The following is a 22,107-nucleotide window of genomic DNA, read 5'->3' on the forward strand; positions in this document are numbered from 1 at the left end:
TCCTTGAATAGAGGTAATGCAGAGAGGTGGGTCACGGGGAACTGTGTCCAAGTGAAGCTTTTGTACCAGCTCTCGAGTGATAAAGTTACCCCCAGCCCCGGAGTCAATCAAGGCCTGAGTAGAAAAAGTGTCCTCTGAGAACCTCAGAGTTACAGGCACTGTACATTGAGGAGCAGCGTTGAAACAGCCCAGGAGGTACTCCTCCTTCCTTCCTAGGCGTGGGCGTTTCCCGGCCGTTCCTTACACTGGGAAAGGAAATGCCCCTTACCACCGCAGTAAAGACACAACCCCAGTGTCCGCCGGCGGCGTTTCTCTTCTTCAGTTAGGGAAGTGCGTCCTAACTGCATAGGTTCTTCAGCAGAAGCCTCGGCCGAGGCGACCGTCGACCTGGGCATCGGAGTGAGCGGTCTCGAGAATGCCGGAGCTAGCGGGGACAGGCGTCTCAGAGGGCGTACTTCCCGAGCTCTCTGTTGCAAACGTAGGTCGATACGTCCAGCTAGCTCTATAAGTGAGTCTAATCCTTCGGGAAGGTCCCGGGCGGCTAGTACGTCCTTGATCCGACCAGCCAATCCTTCAAGGAAAATTCCCCGAAGAGCATCGTCATGCCAACCCACCTCAAGAGCGAGGGTGCGGAACTCCAAGGCATACTCGGCCAGAGTACGGCCCCCTTGCCGGAGTTGCAATAATTCCGATGTGGCAGAGATCTGACGGGCTGGCTCGTCGAAGGCTGCACGAAACCCAGCCACAAAGAGATCCAAATTGGTGAGAGTAGGATCACTTTTCTCCCACATCGGTGAAGCCCAGTGCAGAGCCTTCCCATCCAGTAGGGAAAAAATATAAGCGACCTTGACAGAATCCGTAGGGAATTGATTCGGAAGCAAGGCAAATCGCACGAAACACTGATTCAAAAACCCGCGACACCCCTTGGCGTCTCCAGCGTAGCGTGAAGGAGCAGGCAGCTGTGTAGGCGTCTGGAGCGTAACTACCGGCGTAGGTGCGACCACAGGAACTGGTGCCGGAGGTTCTGCGTCCATACGGGTAGCCATTCGCTCCACCGTGGCTACCAGGGAATCCAGAACCTGTTGTTGTTGTACCAGGCGCTGAGCCAGGCCCGGAATGGCCTGGAGACCAGCGAGATCCGCCGGATCCATGGCCTTGCAAACTGTTACGAAGGACGAAATCCGGAAGTGGATCCTTAGGCCGACTGACCCGAGGGGGCAGTCGGGAGGCAGAACTCCCACTGGGCAGATGGAGCTTCACCCGGAAACCCGTGACTCCTCCAGAGGAGCTGTGGGAGCCCGGGTCGCTAGGACTTAGGAGTCTTCGCCCTGGAAGCCCGAGGTCCCCCCGGGAGGAGCCCGTAGGGACCCGGACCGCTGGGACTTAGGCGAGGACGGAGAAGCCCAGGAGTGGAATACGAACCGGAGTCTAGGCAGGCTGCGGACAAGCAGGAATCGGAGTCACGGACCGGGGTCAAGGCAGGCTGAAGACAAGCAGGAATCGGAGTCACGGACCGGAGTCAAGGCAGGCTGAAGACAAGCAGGAATCGGAGTCACGGACCGGGGTCAAGGCAGGCTGAAGACAAGCAGGAATCGGAGTCACGGACCAGAGTCAAGGCAGGCTGAAGACAAGCAGGAATCGGAATCACAAACCGGAATCAAGGCAGGCTGAAGACAAGCAGGAATCCAGGAACCAGGCAGGAATCAAGCAGACAGGCAGGCAATCAGCGGGGAACAGGAATGACGGCAACTAGCTCTTCAAAGAAGGAACCTCGTTGCAAGGCACTTGGGTGAGGAAAGAGCCCGGTTTAAATCCCCCGGTCGGCGTCTGACGTCACGGGGGGCGTGTCAGCACATCCGGGTGCTGACAGCACAAAACGCTGCCCTTCGCGCGCGCGCGTTCCCTCGCCGAGGGGAGGAGTCTCCGGCGACGTCTCCCTCGTGGAGACGCCGCAGCCAAGCCGCGTGGAGGGCCCCGAACCCGGCGGTTCGCAGCGTGGGTGAGAGAGGTAAGCTCCCGGTCACTAGTCTAGTGACCGGGATCGTAACAACCGGTCCTGTTCAACATCTTTGTGGGCGACATTGTGGAGGGGATAGAAGGTAATGTTTGTTTTTTTGCGGATGATACTAAGATCTGCAACAGAATGGACATGCCGGAAGGAGTAGAGAGAATGAAAAATGATTTAAAGAAGCTTGAACAGTGGTCGAAGATATGGCAGCTGGGATTCAATGCCAAGAAGTGCAGAGTTCTGCATCTGGTGTGTGGTAATCCAAAAGAGCTGTAAGTGATGATGGGGGGGGGGGGAGGCAGCTGTTGTGCATGGAGCAAGAGGAGGGACCTTGGGGTGATAGTATCTAGCGATCTGAAGTCGATGAAGCAATATGACAAGGCGATAGCTAAAGCCAGAAGAATGCTAGGCTGCATAGAGAGAGGAAAAACCAGTAAGAAAAAGGAGGTGATAATTCCCTTGTACAGGGCCTTGGTGAGGCCTCACATGGAGTACTGTATTCATTTCTGGAGACTGTATCTCAAAAGGGACAGAGACAGGATGGAGGTGGTCCAGAGAAGGGTGACAAAAATGGTGGGGGCGGGGTCTCCATCAAATTACTTATGAGGTTGAAGGACCTAATATATGTACACCCTGGAGGAGAGGAGGTGCAGGGGGAGATATGATGCAGACCTTCAGATACCTGAAATGATTCACCTGAAATGATTCACATTTGACAAATCTTCTCCATTGGAAAGAAATCAGGGGTCATGAAATGAAACTCCAGGGAGGAAGACTCAGAACCAACATCAGGAAATATTTCTTCACAGAGAGGGTGGCGGATGCCTGGAATGCCCTTCCGGAGGAGATGGTGAAGACAAAAACGGTGAAAGATTTCAAAGGGGCATGGGATAAACACTGTGGATCCCTAAAGGCTACAGGATGGAAATAAGGAAAAGAGCACATGGGAGTAACTTGCTGGTGTGGTGGTACTACCCTTAACCAACAAGCCTTCATACTGTTGATACAACTCATTATTGCTCTCTGCTTTAACGGCAGGGGGAAAAGAGGAAAAGGAGAATCAATTTCGGACAGCAACCAACAACAACATGAATTTTACAGTCTGAAAAAAAACAAACAAGCACGGGGTAACTCTGATGCGGCTGTTACTACCCTTAACCAATAAGCCTTCTACTTGTGATGTAACTCTAACATTCCTCTCTGCTTCAGTGGCGAGAGATAAAGGGGAATTGGTCTCAGACAGAAACCAGCAAGGGCCCTGACTTTAACGGTTTGGGAAAATAAATATGGGGGGTAACTGCAAGGCAGATGCCATCCCTTAATAATACCTTTATGGGGGAGACCTGTATGGCACAGCTGGTGCTACCATAAGCTTGCTGGGCAGACTGGATGGACCATTTGGTCCTTTTCTGCCATCATTTCTATGTTTATTTGTATGTTTCTAATTTTCTATATATGCTGGCACATGGGGTGGCATTACTCTGAGCGCAAGTGCAGCTGCTTATTTGTATATTTTAGATTATTTGAATAATCAATTGATTATTTTAATTATTGCTATTATTCATAAGATTATTTGGATTATTTAATAATCAATATTGTTTTAGTTGGAAATGTATTTACATAATGGATGAATTGTAAATGTTTATTTTATATGTAACCCTTGGGTGGGAAATCTCAGTTAGTGGATTCAAGGGCTAACATCTCAATTCAGGTATTAATTTCTCATTTCTCAAATTCTGTGAGACTCCAGGACTCCATCCAGGGGTGGGAGGATATTAACTTCTAGGCCCTTTTTGTGTTGCTTAGCTCTTAACTGTCCTATTAGTCCCTTGTAAACAGCATAGAATAATCTCACAGAGGTAGTGGAGGAGTAATCTACAAGGTTAGATCAGTGGGGAGGGAACCAGGGTTCAAATCCTGCTGTTGCCCTTTGTGACCTTGGACAAGTCACTTTTCTCTCCATTGCTTTACATATGAGCATAAAGGCAAATTTTAAAAGCCCTATCTTCGCCAAAGCAGGAGATATGTACACAAGATGGGCTGGCACACGCCAAGAGGATTTTATAAACTGCCCATGCATGCGCACATTTCCTGCTATGCGCAGAAGTCAAACATTTTGAAAAAGGGGCGGGGCATGGGCATGTCGGAGGAAGACCAAGAGATGTGCATGTAAATACTTAGGCGCACATGGCGCACTGAGGTCCCCTGTCACGTAACTTTACTACTGCTATGGATGGCGCGTAGGTAATAAAATAAAAAATCTAGGCTAGTCAGTGGGGTTTTAAGAGTCGGGACTAACATGGGAAAAGGGAGACCATTAAACTTAGTGGGGTTGCGACTTCTGCGTTTGTTTGTTTGTTTGTTTATTTATTTATTTATTTAAAAACTTTTCTATACCGTCGTTAAGTTAAATAACCATCACAACGGTTTACAGAAAGGTACGATAATGAAAAATGGGTGGTATAGCTAACAAATTAATCATGTGCCATCGTACTACGGTAACAATTTAAAATAATAAACTAATTGTGTAAGTTAAGTCTGTTTGTTAGGAACATATTAGGCGGTTTGTTTTGAACATTAATTTGCTTTGTAGGTTACAAGTAATAACTTCTAGCTGGGTGCGTCCTTATCCATCAACTGTTTTTCTCCTCCTCCTTATCTTTATAAAAAACTAGTTTAAAAAGCCAGGTTTTCAGATTAGTTTTGAATATTTTCAAATTTCTCTGCAGCCTTATTTCAAGTGGCATGGTGTTCCATAGTACGGGACCAGCCAGTGACAGTGCTCTTTCCCTTACTTGCGTGAGACGAGCTGATTTGACCGAGGAGATAGTTAGTAGAGCCTTATTTGCAGATCTCAGGTTTCTTTGCGTGACATGTATGCGTAGTGCAGTGTTAAACCAGTCCGCTTTTTCATCGTGGATTAGTTTGTGGATTATACATAGTGCCTTATATTGTATTCTTTGTTCAATTAGAAGCCAATGAAGTTCAGCAAGTGTTCCTGTTATGTGGTCACTTTTTTTTTTGCCAGTCAATATTCTAGCAGCGGAATTTTGCAATACTTGCAGGGGCCGAATCGTAGATTGAGGTAGCCCTAATAGTAGTGAGTTACAATAATCTGTGCTAGCGAATATCATTGCCTGTAGAACTGTGCGAAAATTGTTAGTGTTAGTAAAGGTTTTAGTCTTCTCGGTATCATTAGTTTTGCGTATCCTTCTTTTATTTTCTGTGATATGTGTTTCATGTTTAGCTCAGGATTATTTTGTACCATTTTAAGATTAGGCTGTACATTTGCTGAGTTTTTCATTGTACTGCTTCAAGCTTTTGCTGTGTTGGCATCCAGTACATTTTTTTCTCTTTTGGTGGTAGTTCTGCCGTTTTGAGTCAGCAATTTGATATGCATCTATTTAAAGTTTTCTCCTGACTTGAACCATGCCGTGTGCAGCCCTTAGAGACACTGAGGCTACATTTAGTACTGCAAAGCACTTATAGGTTTTTACCTCTTAAATGGAAGAGGCCCCTGAGAAAAACAGTAGGGTAAAACACATAATTGAGAGTTAACTGCCTAAATAATATTTCCTTCTTTTCACTTTAATATGTGTTTCTGAATGTTCCTTTGTCTCAGCGTTCCTCTTACCAAAGGATAAAAGGAAAATATGCCATTGCTAAGAGATGGACCATGATGACGTGTTTCTTTGAATGTTATGACCTGTAAATCTGCCAGCAAAGGTTCAGTTGTATCTCCAAGTGGTGGTGCCCCACTTACTGCCAGGGTCACAATGACAACCACTCATGGGAAGAGTTCAGTAATAATCATCCCAGTCTGATAAAACTCAATTTGTGCGTGAGGGGGGAGGGCACACATTCAGCTGCTGATGTTTTCTGCTGGTGATGGATCTCCTGTTTACACTGCAGGAACACACATTCATCACCGGGTTTGTACTGTTGGCTCGGGGTTGTGGGCCTGAAGAAGCAGGAGGGTTTGATATGCCAGTCAAAATGTGAGCTGTTATTTAGAATCAAAGGAAATATGCAAGATGGAAATTAAAAAAAAAAAAAAAGTCCCTCAGGATTTCACATTTTAGATCAAATCCAGTAGCAGCACAGGGCAGGGAACAATAAAAGTGAAAAATATGCAATAAACTGATTGCATATGGCTTTCTTTTTCCATAAAAGCCCATAATTTTTCAGTAGTCTGAAACTGCAGCCACAGCAAACAAAGCTCTGAGGATCATATTTTTGCTTCTTTTGCCTTTTTTCCACCTGGCAGAGAAATGACATCCAGCCTGGAGGTCACGCTGTAGTGAATAGTATGCGCTCCCATGATGATGGACCACCTATAACCTTCCATGGCACCAGGCCTTAAGCTACTGTGCTGGCAGTGTTTAGTCTGCAGTTGTTAAACACATTCCTGTGGAGGGAAACTGCTGCTGCATTAGAGAAAGCATATTATTAAATGAGCCATGATTAAACTTTTGGCTAACTAGTGAGGACTGTAAAAACAAAAAAAAACAAAAAACGATATACTTGTATCTGTAGTTAATGCATTGTTTGCTGTGCATCATTGAAAGTGTATTCAGGATTCCATTTCCATCATTGGATATGTAGCTTTCAGAATAACATTTCTCATAATGCAAGCACCACTGCAGCTGCTATTGGATTCATGAAATCTGGTCATAAAGCTAAGATGGTGTTTTAAGAGATCTGTATTGCCACTTGCCGGGGTCAGGGCAGTAAGCCTTGCTCTAGAGAGATTTGGGGTGACAAATATTGAAAGGGATGGCAGTAAAAATATAGTATCTCAACAACATTAAGCCATTTACTGGTGTATTTATGACTTGTAAAATGATGCATAAGCCATATGGTTAGGACAGTTAAAGAAGTGAGTCAGCCAAGGTATACCAAGAATGCTAATGACTAATAAGGTTATTGGCATGCTGGGCACCTGGTTAGCATATACAGGCATGTTCAAATTTTAAGTAGCCACATGTGCGCTAAACAGTGCCCAGTTTCCCCTACATTAGGGGCTTTCTACATTGTGCATTTATTATCGTGCTTTAAATACATAGGCCCCAGAGATAGATGATGGGCAGTAAGAAGAAAGTACTTGGAGTTTTTTTTTTCTCGTTTTTCTTCTAGCTAAATTGGAAGCAGTGCTAGGATCCTGGTGCCTTTTGCCTTCATGAATTATATCTGATAATGACTATTTGAGATTGCTGTGAGGCTATATTTTGTTTTGGAAAATGGGTGGCTGTGTGGTTAGGATAAGAATGTATGAAGATTTCATGGAAGTTTTGTTTTTGGAAGGGAGTCTTTTGTGGTTGTTTTTATTGATTGTATGCTATGTTGAACCTGGCTTTGGGCACCTTTGGTGGTAAAGTAGGTAATAAATAAATATTGAGGTTGATATTCAAAAACAATTTAGATGAATAACTGAAAGGTTATCCATCTAAATGGCTATCTGGCTATATTCAAAGCTGTATGTGGCTAAATTCTAGCTGCATAAGTCAGGGGCGTTCCAGGGGTGGGCAGGAGCCGTTTCGGGGCGGAGCAGAGTTAGCTGCTTAACTTATGCGGCTAATTCTGGTTGTGCCGTAGGGCGGACCTAAAGTTGGCAGGATATACTTATTTAGCTAACTTTAAGATAGCCGGGAATATTCAGCGGTACGGCCACGCCACTGAATATCCTTGTTAGTTAGCCGGATGGCTATATCTGGCTAACTTAACTAGCCGCTCCACGGCTGAATATCTGGCCCCATCATTAATGATATTATTATTTGTTCACATCTATCCATGTATTTTTCCCTGTTTTAATAGACACTCCCTCCCTCTGTTCCAAGTCTGGTCATTGCAGCAAGAGTTCTGAGGACAGGAATCGGGTACCAGGAGTCTTTCTGGAACTGTGTATCATAGGATGTAAATTTGGTCACCAAGTGTCATCCTTAACAGTGACATGACTAACAGCCTCCCGCTCTCCTGTCTGGCTGTATACATTGCTTCTGCAGCATCTCTAGCCCCAGCTGATCCGTGGTGCAGAAGACCCGATCCCAGAATTGACATGAGGATCTACTGCATGAAAGTGCACAGCATTTGCCACTGCTTTCAACGTTCTTCTAATTGCTAGGATCTAACTAGCAATTAGAAGAAAACTGAACTGGGCAGATCTTTGGTCTTCTTTCACCTAAATCAGCTGCATAGCTGTAAACCTGTGTGGATCCCTGAACCAGGTGCTAATGTTGTCCCCTAGTTAGAGAATGGATTTCTGTTTTTAATTATGCAGTTCAGAAATGCAGATATGGAATAAGCTTGAAGAAAAACGTGTTCTATGTTAAAGTAAAACAGCAAGAGGGAACGTAAACAAAGCTACTCCCTCCATTGGATGGGTAGGCCCTCCTGGCTTCTGTTGTGGCCAACGCATCTGGTAACCTGTAATTCTGATCTTGTCCCAGCATGGGTGGGGCTCAATGAAGTTTCATGGTCACTTTGGGCGACTGCTCCATTGCCGAGTCCTGTAGCACCAGAACTTTCATCACCAGGGACTTGAACAAGTGCGCCTTACCATTGCTACCGCAAGTGACCATGGAAATGATGGTGGCTCCAGGGCCTACATCCTGACCTTCCCTTTGCATTTAACCACAGTCAAAGGCAAATTAGGTAACTCGAAAACCGCACCGTTCCATGAAGGTTTAGAGCACTGCTGACTGGTTGCGGCCAGCTTGGATCTCAGTTTTACAACGTGTTAATGCTGTTCCTTTGTTTGACGTGTCACGCTGCTGGACAGCTACTTTGCCACCTCTTCATTAACACTTTGGAATTCGCTACCATATGGCATGAAAGGAGCTGAGACTTTGAGATGATTTAAGACACTCCTAAAGATTTAGGGGATTTTAAGCATTAATTACACTCAATCATTTTGTTTGTGCAATGGTTTGCTTTTCGTGCAAAACTATGAAAAAGTATTTCAATAAAACTAAAAAAAAAAAAAAATTGTGAGCTGTGTGAAATCACTGGCCTCTGTTCTACAGGGCAGACATGACGCAAAAGGCCAGATGTAGAAATGTATTTCTTCCATTTTGTGTCTATGGGAGAATGCTTAGTGCACCTGGTCCTAAATTTATGCTAGGCGGAAGGTTCTGGCAGAGCCTGACTGAGAATGCTAGAGTAATTTTGCATAGTGCTGGACACAGAACAGAAATTTCTCAGATAAAACTATGATAAAAGAAAAAAAGAGGTACAGATGTAAGCCTGATATTTCCATGGACTCGATTACGGTATATTCACAATCCTTGAAGTCTGTGTGTGTCATCTGTGCTGGCTGTGGGGAAAAAAAAAGAGTTCATTTTATTTTCACATGTGGGTTTTCTTTCCTTTCTGGATTGTGTTTTTTTTTTTTTTTCTTTTGGTTGGCCCAGTTTGTTCCTGCATGACCTAAAAATGTTTGTTTCTTGCAGCAAGACTTAAAGGGGAGCCCACATTTGAGCAACAACACCTGCTGCTGAACGGAGTCAGTTGACCAGCAGATGTTGCTGGTCTTTAATGTGACGGGCTCTGTAGCAGCAGGGTTTTCCCCCCTCCTGCAAATGAGCAAAGGCCTGCAGGGCTGAAGCTCTGGAGCTTTGCCATTTTAGCAAGGAGAAGACTGCTGATCTGTTATGCAGTCCATCTGGGAGCATGCCCTGCAGTCCTGCAAATGGCTGAGGAAGTCTCGGCTTCACAGAGGCATTGGTCTCCTGAGTCATCTTGGCATGCTCAAATTAATTGCTTCGATTGTTTTCTGTTTATTGCTAGGCTAGTTAAGCCGTTTGTTTTTTAAAGCTTGGAAAGTGAAGCAGTAAATCGATATAGTTTATCAGAATTTTGGCTCTGGAGGTTGCTGATTAATTGGCGATCACAAACACATGTTTTTGACTTGGGAAGAGAAGATTGTTGTACGAGGCGTGTGATCATGAATTGCATGAGAGACCTCATATTTCTACTTAAAATCGGGTGCTCAGTACTTTGTCATAACTGAATAAAAGCATTGAGGAATGCCATGCCGATGGCGTACAGACACGAGAGGGTTTTTTGGGGGGTTTTTTTGCAGTTCTTCATGCTGTTGTGATGCAGTTTCCTAAACCTGCTACACCAGTTTACAAGCCTAGTCCTGCAGCATTTTGTCTCACAAAATGAAGTAGTTTTCTGACCACTAAAATTTATTCACTAGAGGCCAGCAAAAGATCATTTTTCTGAAACCTTTAACATTTTCATTAGGGAAAAAGAGAATCTGTACCTTTTCAAAGTATTATAAACGCTTTAATTCACTATAAAAAGTTATCACGAGATGTGAGTGAGGAAATGGTGCCAGGCAAAATGTGTTAATCCTCTGCGGCAGATGTTTGGCACTGGTAAAATGCATTAGATCTAATGACAGGAGTTCAGGCTCGGTCAGGCTTGTAAAATACTATAGTTTAAACAAAGTTTTCTTTATGTTGCCATGTTTATCATTGTATTAAGCTCTGCCAGAGTACAAGTATGAGCTCCTCTGTATGCAGCTGTTCTCTCGAACGTTCACTGTTGATGTATATAGAGGTATACTGATGTATTCTGAAATATTCTTAGGTGCTGGCTACATTAAAAAAAAAAATACATAATTGCTATAAGGAATTGAAAACATGAATAGGATCCACCAGCAGTCACAACTTCCTATTTTTCTATGTCCCAATGAGACTGTAAGCTCCACAGTGCAGGAACCATCACTTATGCATATCTGTACAGTGCTGGGTACATCTAGTAGCACTACAGAAATGATACGTAGTAGTAAGATCATGGAATACAGTTGCATCGAAAAGAAGTATGTTATGGGGTTTCTGTGGTATTGGCAACCAAGGAGCAAAAACTTTGAGGTCAATATTCAGTAGCACGGTATGCTGAGGAAAGGTTTGCAAACTCCAATGACCTGAACCCCGAAATCTGTTGCCATTAAGTTTATACATCCTCATAGCAGGTCTAAAGTTATCCGGGTTCATGTACCTAGATAGTTTTAGCCTTAACTGGCTATATTCAATATAGAGCTGGTTAAGTGCAGGAATAACATTTTAAAATAAAGAAATCCTGACACTCCTGTAGGTCTGATCTCCCACCTTCCCTCCACCCACTTCACTAAAGGATTAAAACTGTTGTTGGAACATTGCACCTATATTCCCTCCTCATCCTCCAGCTCCCTAAAAGATGTAAAATGTTGCAGGCCTGTCGACCTGGGGAGGTTCCCCAATGCCCTCCTGCCCCCCCCCCCCCCATCCCCACATTCAAAAAATATATGTAGACTCCTGCCCCGCTGTCCCCCACATCTCTGTACCAATACAAACCCTCCGGTCCCACTCGACAGCTCCCAAAAGACCCAGGGATTGTACCGCCGGGAGTGCGGTACAATCGTAACACTTTCAGCGGTGCTTTGAGAGCAGTCTGTGTATTAACTGATGCAAGGCTGGATGCCTCTGAGAGGGTGCTGGGTGGGGTGAGGGAAAGGGCCAGGATCCTGAACATATTTCTTGAATTCAGGAACGGGGAGGGGGATTAAGTGTGTCCTCAAGCTGATAGGCTTGCAACTATTTCTGTCGGGGGGGGGGGGGTTAGATTCTTTTTCTTTTTTGGAGGGGGACCCTGACTTAATATCACTATGATATTAAGTCGGAGGGTGTACAAAATAGCAGTGCCGTCTGAATTTAAAGCCTGCCATTGGGCAGGCCTTACTTTCTGTATTTCGGGTGACTAACTAATAGGCTCATCAACATGCATTTGCATATGATGAGTTCTATTAATTTCGGGGGGGTTGGCTGCACATTTTAAACATGCTATTATTACCCCTTATACTGCCAAATGCACCGTTCTGTATCGGCCTGACTTTTATTAAAGCTTCCAGCTGTGAGCTGTCAGGGACTCGTACCTGGTCCCCTCACCCACCTGCAGCCCTTATAATAGAGAAGAGCCCACACAAAGCAACTCTTTAGAGTCTGAGTGAAATCACCTAAAGCAAAGTCAGAACTGTCAGTTCTCTCAGCTGCTTTCCATCCAGTCATAAATAATATTAAGTACAATATGTAGGGTAGATAAACTAAAGAGACCCTTTAGAAACAAATACCCAGATGTCTTCTAATTTACAGAGCTCATAGAGCAACAAAGAAGAGTGTTTTGTGGTGTTTGAAAGACTTCACCCCCTCTAATTATACCAGCTATAGAGGTGAAAAGCTAAGACCAATAAAAGATAGGAAAAGGCTTCAGATAATTAGGTAATTATCCACATATGCCTTACATTCCTTGTACCCAATATTTTGCATGTTGACCAAGTCTACAAACACATATATAAGAAAATAATGTGTATACAACTTCATAATAAATGTACACTTATGCAGGATCTACACTAAATAATGCTATCTATTTTATAAATTTGTGTATTTTATGTGCATAAAACCTTCCCCCTTAAACACATGATTACATCACCTTGCTGTGTGACTGCAAGTATATAAGAGTAGGGGTCATAGTCTGGAGGAAAGGGACCTTTGTTTAGGAAACCTAATTTCCAGCCATAAGAGGTAGACCACCTTGTCAAGGGGGTCATGAAGGTCTAGAATATCATTTATGGGAAGAAGTCCATGAAAGTAGGATACTACAGAAAGGAGCAGATCTGGGAGAAAATCCACCATAAACTGAATGCTGTCTTCCACACCAACAGAAGTGTGCAAGACATTACATGCAAGGAGAGAGAAAAACACGCCAGAATGAGGTAAGCAGGGCCCACCAGGCAGATAACCTTCATCCAAGCAGAACGGATAGTCCTGAGCACCTTATCAGAGGCTGCAGTAAGACAAGTTGCTGAGCAGCATGCTTCACACTCTCAAGGGAGACAAGATGAGCAATGTCATTTTAAGAAAGGCATGTAAAGTTATTGCACATAGTGTCTAGTATAGTTTCTAACTATACATATTTACAGTTAGTCTGTGGTCTAAAAGGCAGATAGAGCCTGAGCAATACCTTGCTGTCAAGATTGTAAGTTTATAAAACAAGTGCATTTCGGCAGTATTGACACTCTAGGGATTGCTAGACTAGAAGGTTGTGCAGTAGTTGGGGGCAGTCGGGAGGGGCCCTTGTAGCTGTACTCCATGCCTGAAAAGAAGGTCCAGTGGGTGAAAAGAGGAACGGGCAGATAGTCGTAGTGACAGTTTATATACTTTACCTTCTTGCAGGAGTTGAAACACAATATGACTGTTATGGACCTGGATTTAATGGGTTGAGAAGGCCTAGGTGATATGCAGTAGTATTACTACCCAGTCTAGAAGCACAGAATGAGTCAGAAGAGGGGAAGTTTGCAGAGTCTGTAGCGGCCCGAGAGGAGCATGAAAAGGATGTAGCAAGAGATGAGGAGCACACCCAAGAGTTGTTGCAGGTCGAGACCTTACCTCCACTTATATTGAACCACCTATTCCTGATGTCTTGGGACAAGATGTTAATAAGGGGGAAGCCAGACATAGGGAAGAGGCCAGCTTTTCTCCGAGAGCTGATGAGGTATTTTGCACTCTAGCCAAGAGCCACATGCAGCTCTAAAACAATAGAGTGGCAGACTTGCTTGTAGGCATAAGGCAGCTCAGACAGGACCTCAAGTGGCACAGGAAGAGCTGCAAAATGTAAGACAGGAGACGCAGGGTCTTGGTCAGACATCTCTCTGGAGGAAGATGTTTCAGTGAATACCACTATACCAGCCGCTGCCAGCATAGAATACTTCCTGGCAGCTTCAGGGCCCCCGAAAACTGCTTCTCCCTGGATTTGCACCACCATCACAGTGCTATGTTCCTCCATGATCCTAAAGTTCACCAGCATGGTAGGACGCAACCACTATGTGTCCAAAACTACCTTAGAAGCCATGTTGCCTTTCTCTGGCTCCAATACCTTCATGGATGCTACCTCCAAACCCTTCTGATGACTCAGATGGACACATCCCCCTTTGCTGACAAAGGGATGGCCTCATCTTGTACACCATCTGAAGAAGAGAGGCACACCAGTGTAGCCAGGCCTTCATCTTCAGGCCCCCCTAAAAATCTGCTTTCAGGAGTCCCTGTGGCTTCCAGATCCCTCCTGTAGCTATCATCCATTGCCACTTCTTTTTGTATCTGTGGACTCCAAAGGCATTGTCAGTAGTGACCACATTACCTCTGTGTAAAAGCACCAATCATGGCAGTCTAAGGGAGAAGAGCCACCCCCAAAAAGGAGAGGAAACAAGCATTTTGTTATTCATAAACATTGCCTGTCTGTTGTAAATAAATACACCTTTACCATTAAAAATTTCTTTGCATCAGAGTGTTCCTTTCCTCTACAGCCAGCTGGTGAGCCTAGCGATGTATCTTTTGCAAGTCCATGTCAATTAATTTGTATGCTGCTCCTCCTCTTCATCATTGGGAACTCTCCAGATTTGACCTGGAGACTCTGGAATTTCAATGGAATTGCCAGGTCTCTGAGCCAACATAGGAAAATTCTGGGTCAACAGCAAAGATGGCCTGTGTAGGCCCCAGAAAGGAAGTCATCACCAGGAGAAGGTAGAAGGAGAAGCATCTGCATGCAGCTGAAAGGGGAGGAGGAGCCCTTTGATAAAGGTCATAAGTAGCAGCAATATTAGCATTGGTCATGTGTCCATTGGCCAGGGAGGTCTGTAGAAGGAGAAGGGAGAAGTGTCTACCTGGAAGAAAAAGCAGTAGATGCATCTGTCTGCAAGCCAGCAGAAAGAGGAGTCTAGTTGATGCATGGGCTAAAGGAGGAGGCAGCTATCGTTGGTGGGTTTGGGGCTGAGAGAGAGCATGAGTGGGCATGTGTATATGAGTGTGTGTGTGAGAGAGAGAGAGAGAGAGCATGTGTATATGCATGTGTGTGAGCATGTGTGAATGAGGAAAAATTGGGATGTGAGTAAGAGACTATGTCTATAAAATATCAGTGTAGGTCAGCATGTGTGTGTGGGAGATTGTGAGGGTGAACATGTTAGTGTGTGTGTTTGAGGAAGAAGAAAGTTAAGCCGAATTTTAAAACCCCTGCATGCTTAAAATTTGGAGGGTTATGTGTGTGGCCGGGCCCTGTGCGTGCCATGCGCATTTTCAAAAGGGCCCGGCCACACATGTAACCTCTGATACAAGCACAAGTGCCAGGCCAGCTACAAGGGGTGGGCCGGGACAGCGCATGTCAGCAGTCGGCCGGTGCGCAGAGTTAACTTCTGCTCCCAAGAGGCAGTAAGTATTAAAACAAAAAAATTGGGGCTAGATAGGATAAGTATAGGGGTCGGGAAAGAGAGGGGAAGAGGGAGGAAGGATAGGGTTAGGGAAGTTCCCTCCCAGTCTGCTTCTTAATTGAAGTGGACTGGGTGGGAACTGGGTAAAAGGCCAATCACTTTGCTGTGCGTAATTGAAAAATGCCCCCCCTTGCGCGAGCGCAAGGGGGATCTGTCCGCATATGCACACACTGATTATAAAATCGGGCGCACGTGTGCGCGCGGATATCATATTTTATAACATGCATGGCAACGCTCGCATGTTATAAAATCAGCACGTCCATGTGTGCGCGCCAGGATCCACATTCATGAACGTTTTAAAATCGACCCCTTAGTGTTCCTGCACACCCTTTTCCCCTGATAATCTATGACATTCTCAGGGTGATTAAAAATCAAAAGTTCCCAGGTATGATCATTTGGCCCTGTAAAGATTAGCTTCTTGCCTCTCTGGAGGAGGCAGACCTTGGCTTTTGGCCAGATTATGAAGTATGCAACAGGCTACAAAGATATCATAGAACTTTGTTGGGTTATGGAGAAGACATCCTCCTGATCTCTCCAGGCAGTGGAAATGTGTTTTGAGTAGATCAAAGTTTCTCTCAGTGACTGCCTTGGTCTGCTAATGGACCCTGTTTAGGAGACATCTGCTGCAGTCTGTGAGTATTCCAGTGGAGTCATGAGCCAAGTGGATATCCTCTCTCAACTGTAAAGGGGAAGGCAGAGAAGAGCAAAGTCAGATATTCCAAACTGGTAGGCAGAGAGGCTTTTTCCTTTAGAAACTGCAGCGGCCCTCCTGGACCAAATCAGTAAGACCACCTAGAGTCAGAGAGAGAGAAAAGGGCAGTGACAGCAGCATACCTACCTCAGATGCCCAACCCCAGTGATGAAATCTTCCTGGAAGTGATCATGAATTCCTGACGGAGAGAGGATGTAGGCATTGTAATAGGATCCTGGAACCCTGGCATTATGTCCATGATGATCCCCTTGGCATTGCAGACCATCTGCATATTGAGGGAGTCGAAGCCCTGGCAAATGCGGAATATGGCCTCATTGTTTGTAGGTGCACTCATAGAGTTATGAGTGATTGCAATCAACAGCCCCCAAAACAGATGAAAAATATGCAATTTGCTAGAAATCAGTCATAATTTGCAGTTGTTGCTGTCTGTCCAAGGGAAGTATATATACTGATGTGTTAATTTGAGAAATGCAGGCTGAAACTGATCAATACATATTGTGGTGGGAGACTGACTTATTCCAGCTATGACTCTTAAAGGAGACTGGAAGGTGCCAGTAGCCAAAAAGGCCAGGGATGTAGTGACTTTGAGGTGTGGAAAGGTGCAGGTCCTGCTCTAACTGCTAGCATAGGCATAGTATGATTTCCTTGTTGAACCTGAACTTGCGCAAGACTAGCTCCTTGGACAGATTCAGAAACTGCCCTAGTCGTGTATAATCTCTTTAAGGGATGCGTTCTCCTCAAACACAATGTCCCAAGAATCCATTAGTTTGTAATACTCATGTTGAATGTTTCTTCACCACCACTCACACAGTTCCAATCAGCCCCAGTGACAGTCAGATGCCCCCCAGTTAACCTCAGTGACACTCACATGCTCCCCCCCCCCCACAGTTAGCCACATTCAGTCCAAATGACACCCCCCCCCCCCCCGTTCAGCCCCAGTGATACATGGCCCCCTCACCCCACCTTAGAAATGCAGTGTTATCCAGTGAATGGTTCCCCCCAAAGAATGGAAACAAACCTTGGATGAAACAGACAAATAAAAAGTAACAAGAGATGCTAAACAAATTTATGAGCAAGGATAACAAGTTCCTGGTCAGCCTCCTACACCCCCTCTGCCTCAGCTCCTAGCAAGCTGCCCTTTCCATTCACCACGAGAAGTCAGCATGCAAAACACCAAGTCACAAAAGGCAGGTGTAAAAACATTCTCACATACGTTTGTTATAAAATATAGCAAACTACACGCGGACATCCAAACCCCTGACATGCTTCAAACATGCCCACTTTGCGCACACTTTCCAGCATATGTGCATACTTAGCCTGTTTTGAAAATCGCATATGCTCCTGTGCTGCAATTACCAGTCTCTCATCCATAGGTTTGAATTAATCTATCCTCAGCCCTTGCTGTGTCAAATCTTGATCCACGTGGAGTTGCTGAAGTAGCTCTCTGTACTTCCTACTGTACTTATGCTTCTGCTAATTATCCTTCTTTGCTGGTTTTATTCTTTAAAGAGTTCTTTTTTTCTCTTGCATATTCACTCAAAAGTTGGGATTTGTATTGTTTTTATAAGATTTAAATAGTAATTTTCTGATGTGTGCAATGAGCTGAGATATTAAGATTAGAAAGATTTGTAAGTGTTAACAGTAATAAGCTTTTCTTTCTCTTTTCAGCCTGCTAATTTCCCCTACAAGGAAGAGATTACATCTATGAATCCTACATGTCTAGTTGTAATTATTCTCATTTTTATAAGCATCATCTTGGCTTTTAAGGTATGTCCTGCACATGTTTACTTTTATCCTGGGGACCCCTGGCCAGCTGGGTTTTCAATATATTTGCAGGGAATGTACAGGAAATAGATTCACTTGAACTTCTTCTGTTGTTATTATTTGGATTTGATATATGTGTGTTAGGTGTTTTTATGAATGTATGGAATCCGCATTGGATACAATGTATGGAAGTTGTGGAATACAAGTTTGTTAATAAATAAGTAAATAAATATCGCTTGTGAACGCATCCAAGCAGTTTTACAATACTATAAAAATCTACATAATCAAAAAATATAACAATTACGAAACAAAGAGCAAAGAAAAGATAAGCACAAAATAAAATATCAGCCCTCGTCCTCCCCTCATTGACAAAGGTGTTCCTACAGGACATCTAAAAATAAATGCCAGAACAGAATATCAGACATTCTAAATTTACCCCCACAGGGCAGGCCATGGTCACTGTCTACATGCACAGAGATAAAGGTTGACTTACTATGTGCACTATGCTGAAAAGCCATGTCTTCATAATTTTTCTGAACTTACGATAACTACACTCCAAACAGATATTAAAAGGTAAAGCATTTCTTAAATATGGGGCTTGATAGCTGAAGAAGGTCTGTAGGGTTAGCTGACGTCTGATAGCAGAAGGTGGAAAGATCAACAACAATGCTCATACTCTCCCAAAACAATATGGATGCAAAATTAATTTTTGCATATTTGTTGTTGATATAATTTCCTCCCAGAGCTTGACCCTAGGAGAGTGTGAGGCACAGGATAAATATGCCTGAGTGGGTACCACCCCCCCCCCCTTCTCAGAGGTTTAAAAGCAGGGTGGGGTCCCCCTAGATGGGAAGGGTGGGGGGGGGGGGTTGAAGGCCAGTAGAGCAACCTTCACATTGCTGACTTGTGCCTTAAACACTGCACCTTTAAGGGACTGGGATGCTTTTCTTTCTTTTTTTTTTTTTTTACCTGTTTTGTTGAGGATGGTTCTTCTTTAAGAGCCATCAGTCATGGAAGAACAAGGCTCTGCTGGACCCAAAGTGCATTTCTAGCTGGCAGCTGGAGGGGTTGTCAGGTGGAGCTGGAGCAGGCTGTTAATGAGCTGCAAACCCAGAAGTTTTAGCGGGGATGTGGCACCATAAAGAACAGCCCCTCAGAAGGAGTGGAGAGAAGCAGCAGAATTGGGCCAGCCAGCAAACCCAGAAGGTAGTGGCAGGAGCATAGTTGACAGCTCCTGCCATATCAGTAATGCCCCCCCTGCCTCACTGACTCTTCAGATATTAAATTAATGTGAGGCCCTCTAAAGCTCAGGGCCCAGGGTAATTGCCCCAGTTCTGCCATACCCCCAACCCTGTCCCCAAGGATAGCTCTATTTCCCCCATATTAATTTTCACTGGGATATTTATTTATTTATTTATTTAACAGTTTTTTATACCGACCTTCATAGTAAATTACCATATCGGATCGGTTTACAGATTAACAAAAGGGAAAAACAACAAGAGTAACAAATCCACGTAAACGAAAGATAACAATAAGTAGGAATAAGTCAAAAATTACAATCAACAAGGGGAGAGAACTTGGAAGCTTGCAACAAGCTGGAAGGAAGATAGGCCGGTAAAAGAAATTTTACCATAGAAAGTACAAGTTAAAAACTTAGACGGTGTTTTAACCTTAATGACTCAGAGTCCATTTATTCCTTCATTGAAAAATGGAGTGCCAGACCGAGTAACAATGAAGGCCAACTATTGATTGTCTGGTTCAGGGAAGGCTTGTTGAAAGAGCCAGGTCTTAAGTCCTTTTCTGAAAGCTAAAAGGCATGGCTCCAGTCTGAGGTTTGATGGGATACTGTTCCAGATCGATGGGCCTGCTATTGAAAAGGCTCTGTCTTTGGTCATAGCGAGGCGTGAGGCTTTAGTGGGGGGAACATTCAGAGTGCCTTTGTACATGTCTCTAGTTGGTCTGATAGAAGAATAGAGTTTAAGAGGTATTTCCAGGTCAAGTTGAAGTTGATGATGGATAGTTTTATGGATTAAGGTGATTGATTTGTAAAGAATTCTGTAATTTACTGGTAACCAATGTAGATTCCTGAGAATGGGTGATATGTGATCGTGGCGGCTGGTACTGGTTAACAATCTTGCTGCCGCATTTTGAATCATCTGCAGCGGTTTAGTAGAGGATTTGGGAAGTCCTAGTAGCAGGGCGCTGCAGTAGTCTATTTTGGAGAACCGTAACGCTTGGAGGACTGGTGGTGGACTGGTGGAGGACTGGTGGTGGACTGGTGGAGGACTGGTGGTGAAAGATGCAGAGATTGTCATGCCAATTAAATAATATAGAGAAAAATTTTATTAACTCATAATCCCAAGTAGTAGAACCTTTATTTGGAAGTAATATGTTTGTAAAACTATGAAAACATCCAAAAATTGCTTTTAAAAACCCACTGGGATTTTATTATGTGACTTGAAAAAAATACAGAATTATGCCCACGTCTGGACACATAGGAGCCCATTTATAGTAAAGTCTTGCACCACTGTTTTTCCCCATTGAAAATTATGGGACACTTTTGTTGCTAAATCTGCTGCAAGTTTGGCACCAGAACAGAACTAGTGGAAAACTTTAATAAATGAGCCCATGGTATGTTTTTTTTAATTTCCAGTGCACCCTTTCTCTGAGAAAAATGGATATTTTGACATTTATGCTTAGAATAATGAAACTCTAAAAGAGTCATTTTCAAAGCCATTTCCACAAATAAGAGTGCAATTCCCGTGGTCATGGGCTTTGGGAAAATTGCCACCGTATATGTGGGTAAAAGTTCAGGAGCAGTGCCACTAAGCCCGTGCTTTTACCTGCAGTAGAGGGAGGCATTCTTGGGGGCAAGAGTTGGAACTATGCACATATACTTTTTTTCTTTTTTCATGTTTTCTTTTGTTATGTTTTAACATTAACCCTTCAAGAATAATCTTGAGAAGAAAACAAGTACACTCATAAGTAGAAAAATAAAAAGTAACAAAGGAAATATCTTCTACTCATATGGATTACCCTATTCAGTACTCAGATATGAAGAGGTCAAGTCATTGTGCAAGGTTTAAAAATATAAAATTCTATATAAACACCATTGAAATTAAATCCTAAGGGAAGCAAAACCAATAAGTAAAAAGAAAGTTAGCTAGTCTCTACATTGAGAGGGAGGGAGGCAGGCTGATTTTCTTGCACTACCATATCAATCAAAAACTTGGTCAATTGACTTATCTTAAAGAAGACATATGAGACATTCTAATATCTAATTAAACATTTACCGTATTTTTCGGACTATAAGGCGCACCGGATTATAAGGCGCATTATCAATGAGCGCCTGCTAAGGCGTCCAGGTTCATATATAAGGCGCACCGGATTATAAGGCGCGGCTCAGAGCCTTTTTTTAATCGGTTGCGCCGACCCTTTAAAACTACGGTACTTTTTATTATCCCCCCAACTAAAACCAGATAGTATTATTACAGGATGCGGTGATTTACAAAAGCATTTCCCTGGGTTAACAGCTTGACTGAAATTTGACTGCTTTGTACCCGGTCAGAGCATGCACAGGACCAACAATGCACGTACCTTTACACATTGGGAAAAGCAGGCGGGCTCAGAGACGGGGTTAGGCTGGGGGGGGGGGGGGGGGGGGGAAGGACAAGAGCATGCGAAGTGTTGCATTTTCAAAACTACATGGACTGTTTTGGAGGGGAAAATGTATCTTCAGAAAAAGCAGCTGCAAATCTCTGTGGGCAATAGCCAAAGGGAAAGTAGGCAGATACTTGCCCTTTGAGAACTGGTGCAAAGTCCGCTGATTAAAGTGCCCCTGGGCTTTCCAAGTATCTGCATAGTTGCCCCAGGGCGCAGCAACAGGCAGATTGGCAAGGCCAAGAAAAAGATTGCGTTTAAACACGCTGATGCTCCTCCTCCTTCCTGCCTGTGCGTCCCCGGAAGTAAACGTTGCCGGAGCCGCGTGGGCAGGAAGGAGGGGAAGCATCAGCACGTGCAGAAGTGGAGCAGCACTTTCGTTTACAGACCGCACGAATCTCAAGTCGCAGCAGCCTGAGAAGAAGAAGAGGCCCGGTAGCAGGGCCACTGCAGAGCCCATCCTGCGGCGACCTGCAAAGAGGAGGCCTAGAGGTGAGTGCGAGCCTGTGCTTGAGAAAAATTCATATATAAGGCGCACCGGATTATAAGGCGCACTTCCGATTTCTGAGAAAATCGTAGGTTTTTATGTGCGCCTTATAGTCCGAAAAATACGGTACATGGAATGTTTAGGGGGAAAAAGACAGGTAAAAAATTATCTTCATT

General features: G+C 44.1%; 1 protein-coding gene across 5 annotated transcripts in view; it reads left to right on the top strand.

The window, feature by feature from the left end:
* LAPTM4B (lysosomal protein transmembrane 4 beta) overlaps positions 1-22,107 on the top strand; it is a 164,259-nt gene that overhangs the window by 86,676 nt on the left and 55,476 nt on the right. For all 5 annotated transcript variants that reach the window (XM_029591766.1, XM_029591767.1, XM_029591764.1 and 2 more), the window contains one exon: positions 17,689-17,787. In XM_029591766.1, the coding sequence (XP_029447626.1) occupies positions 17,689-17,787 (99 nt within the window). The remainder of the gene's footprint in view (positions 1-17,688; positions 17,788-22,107) is intronic.

This window comes from Rhinatrema bivittatum, chromosome 2 (genome assembly GCF_901001135.1).
Source record: "Rhinatrema bivittatum chromosome 2, aRhiBiv1.1, whole genome shotgun sequence".
Classification (NCBI taxonomy): Eukaryota; Metazoa; Chordata; class Amphibia; order Gymnophiona; family Rhinatrematidae; genus Rhinatrema; species Rhinatrema bivittatum.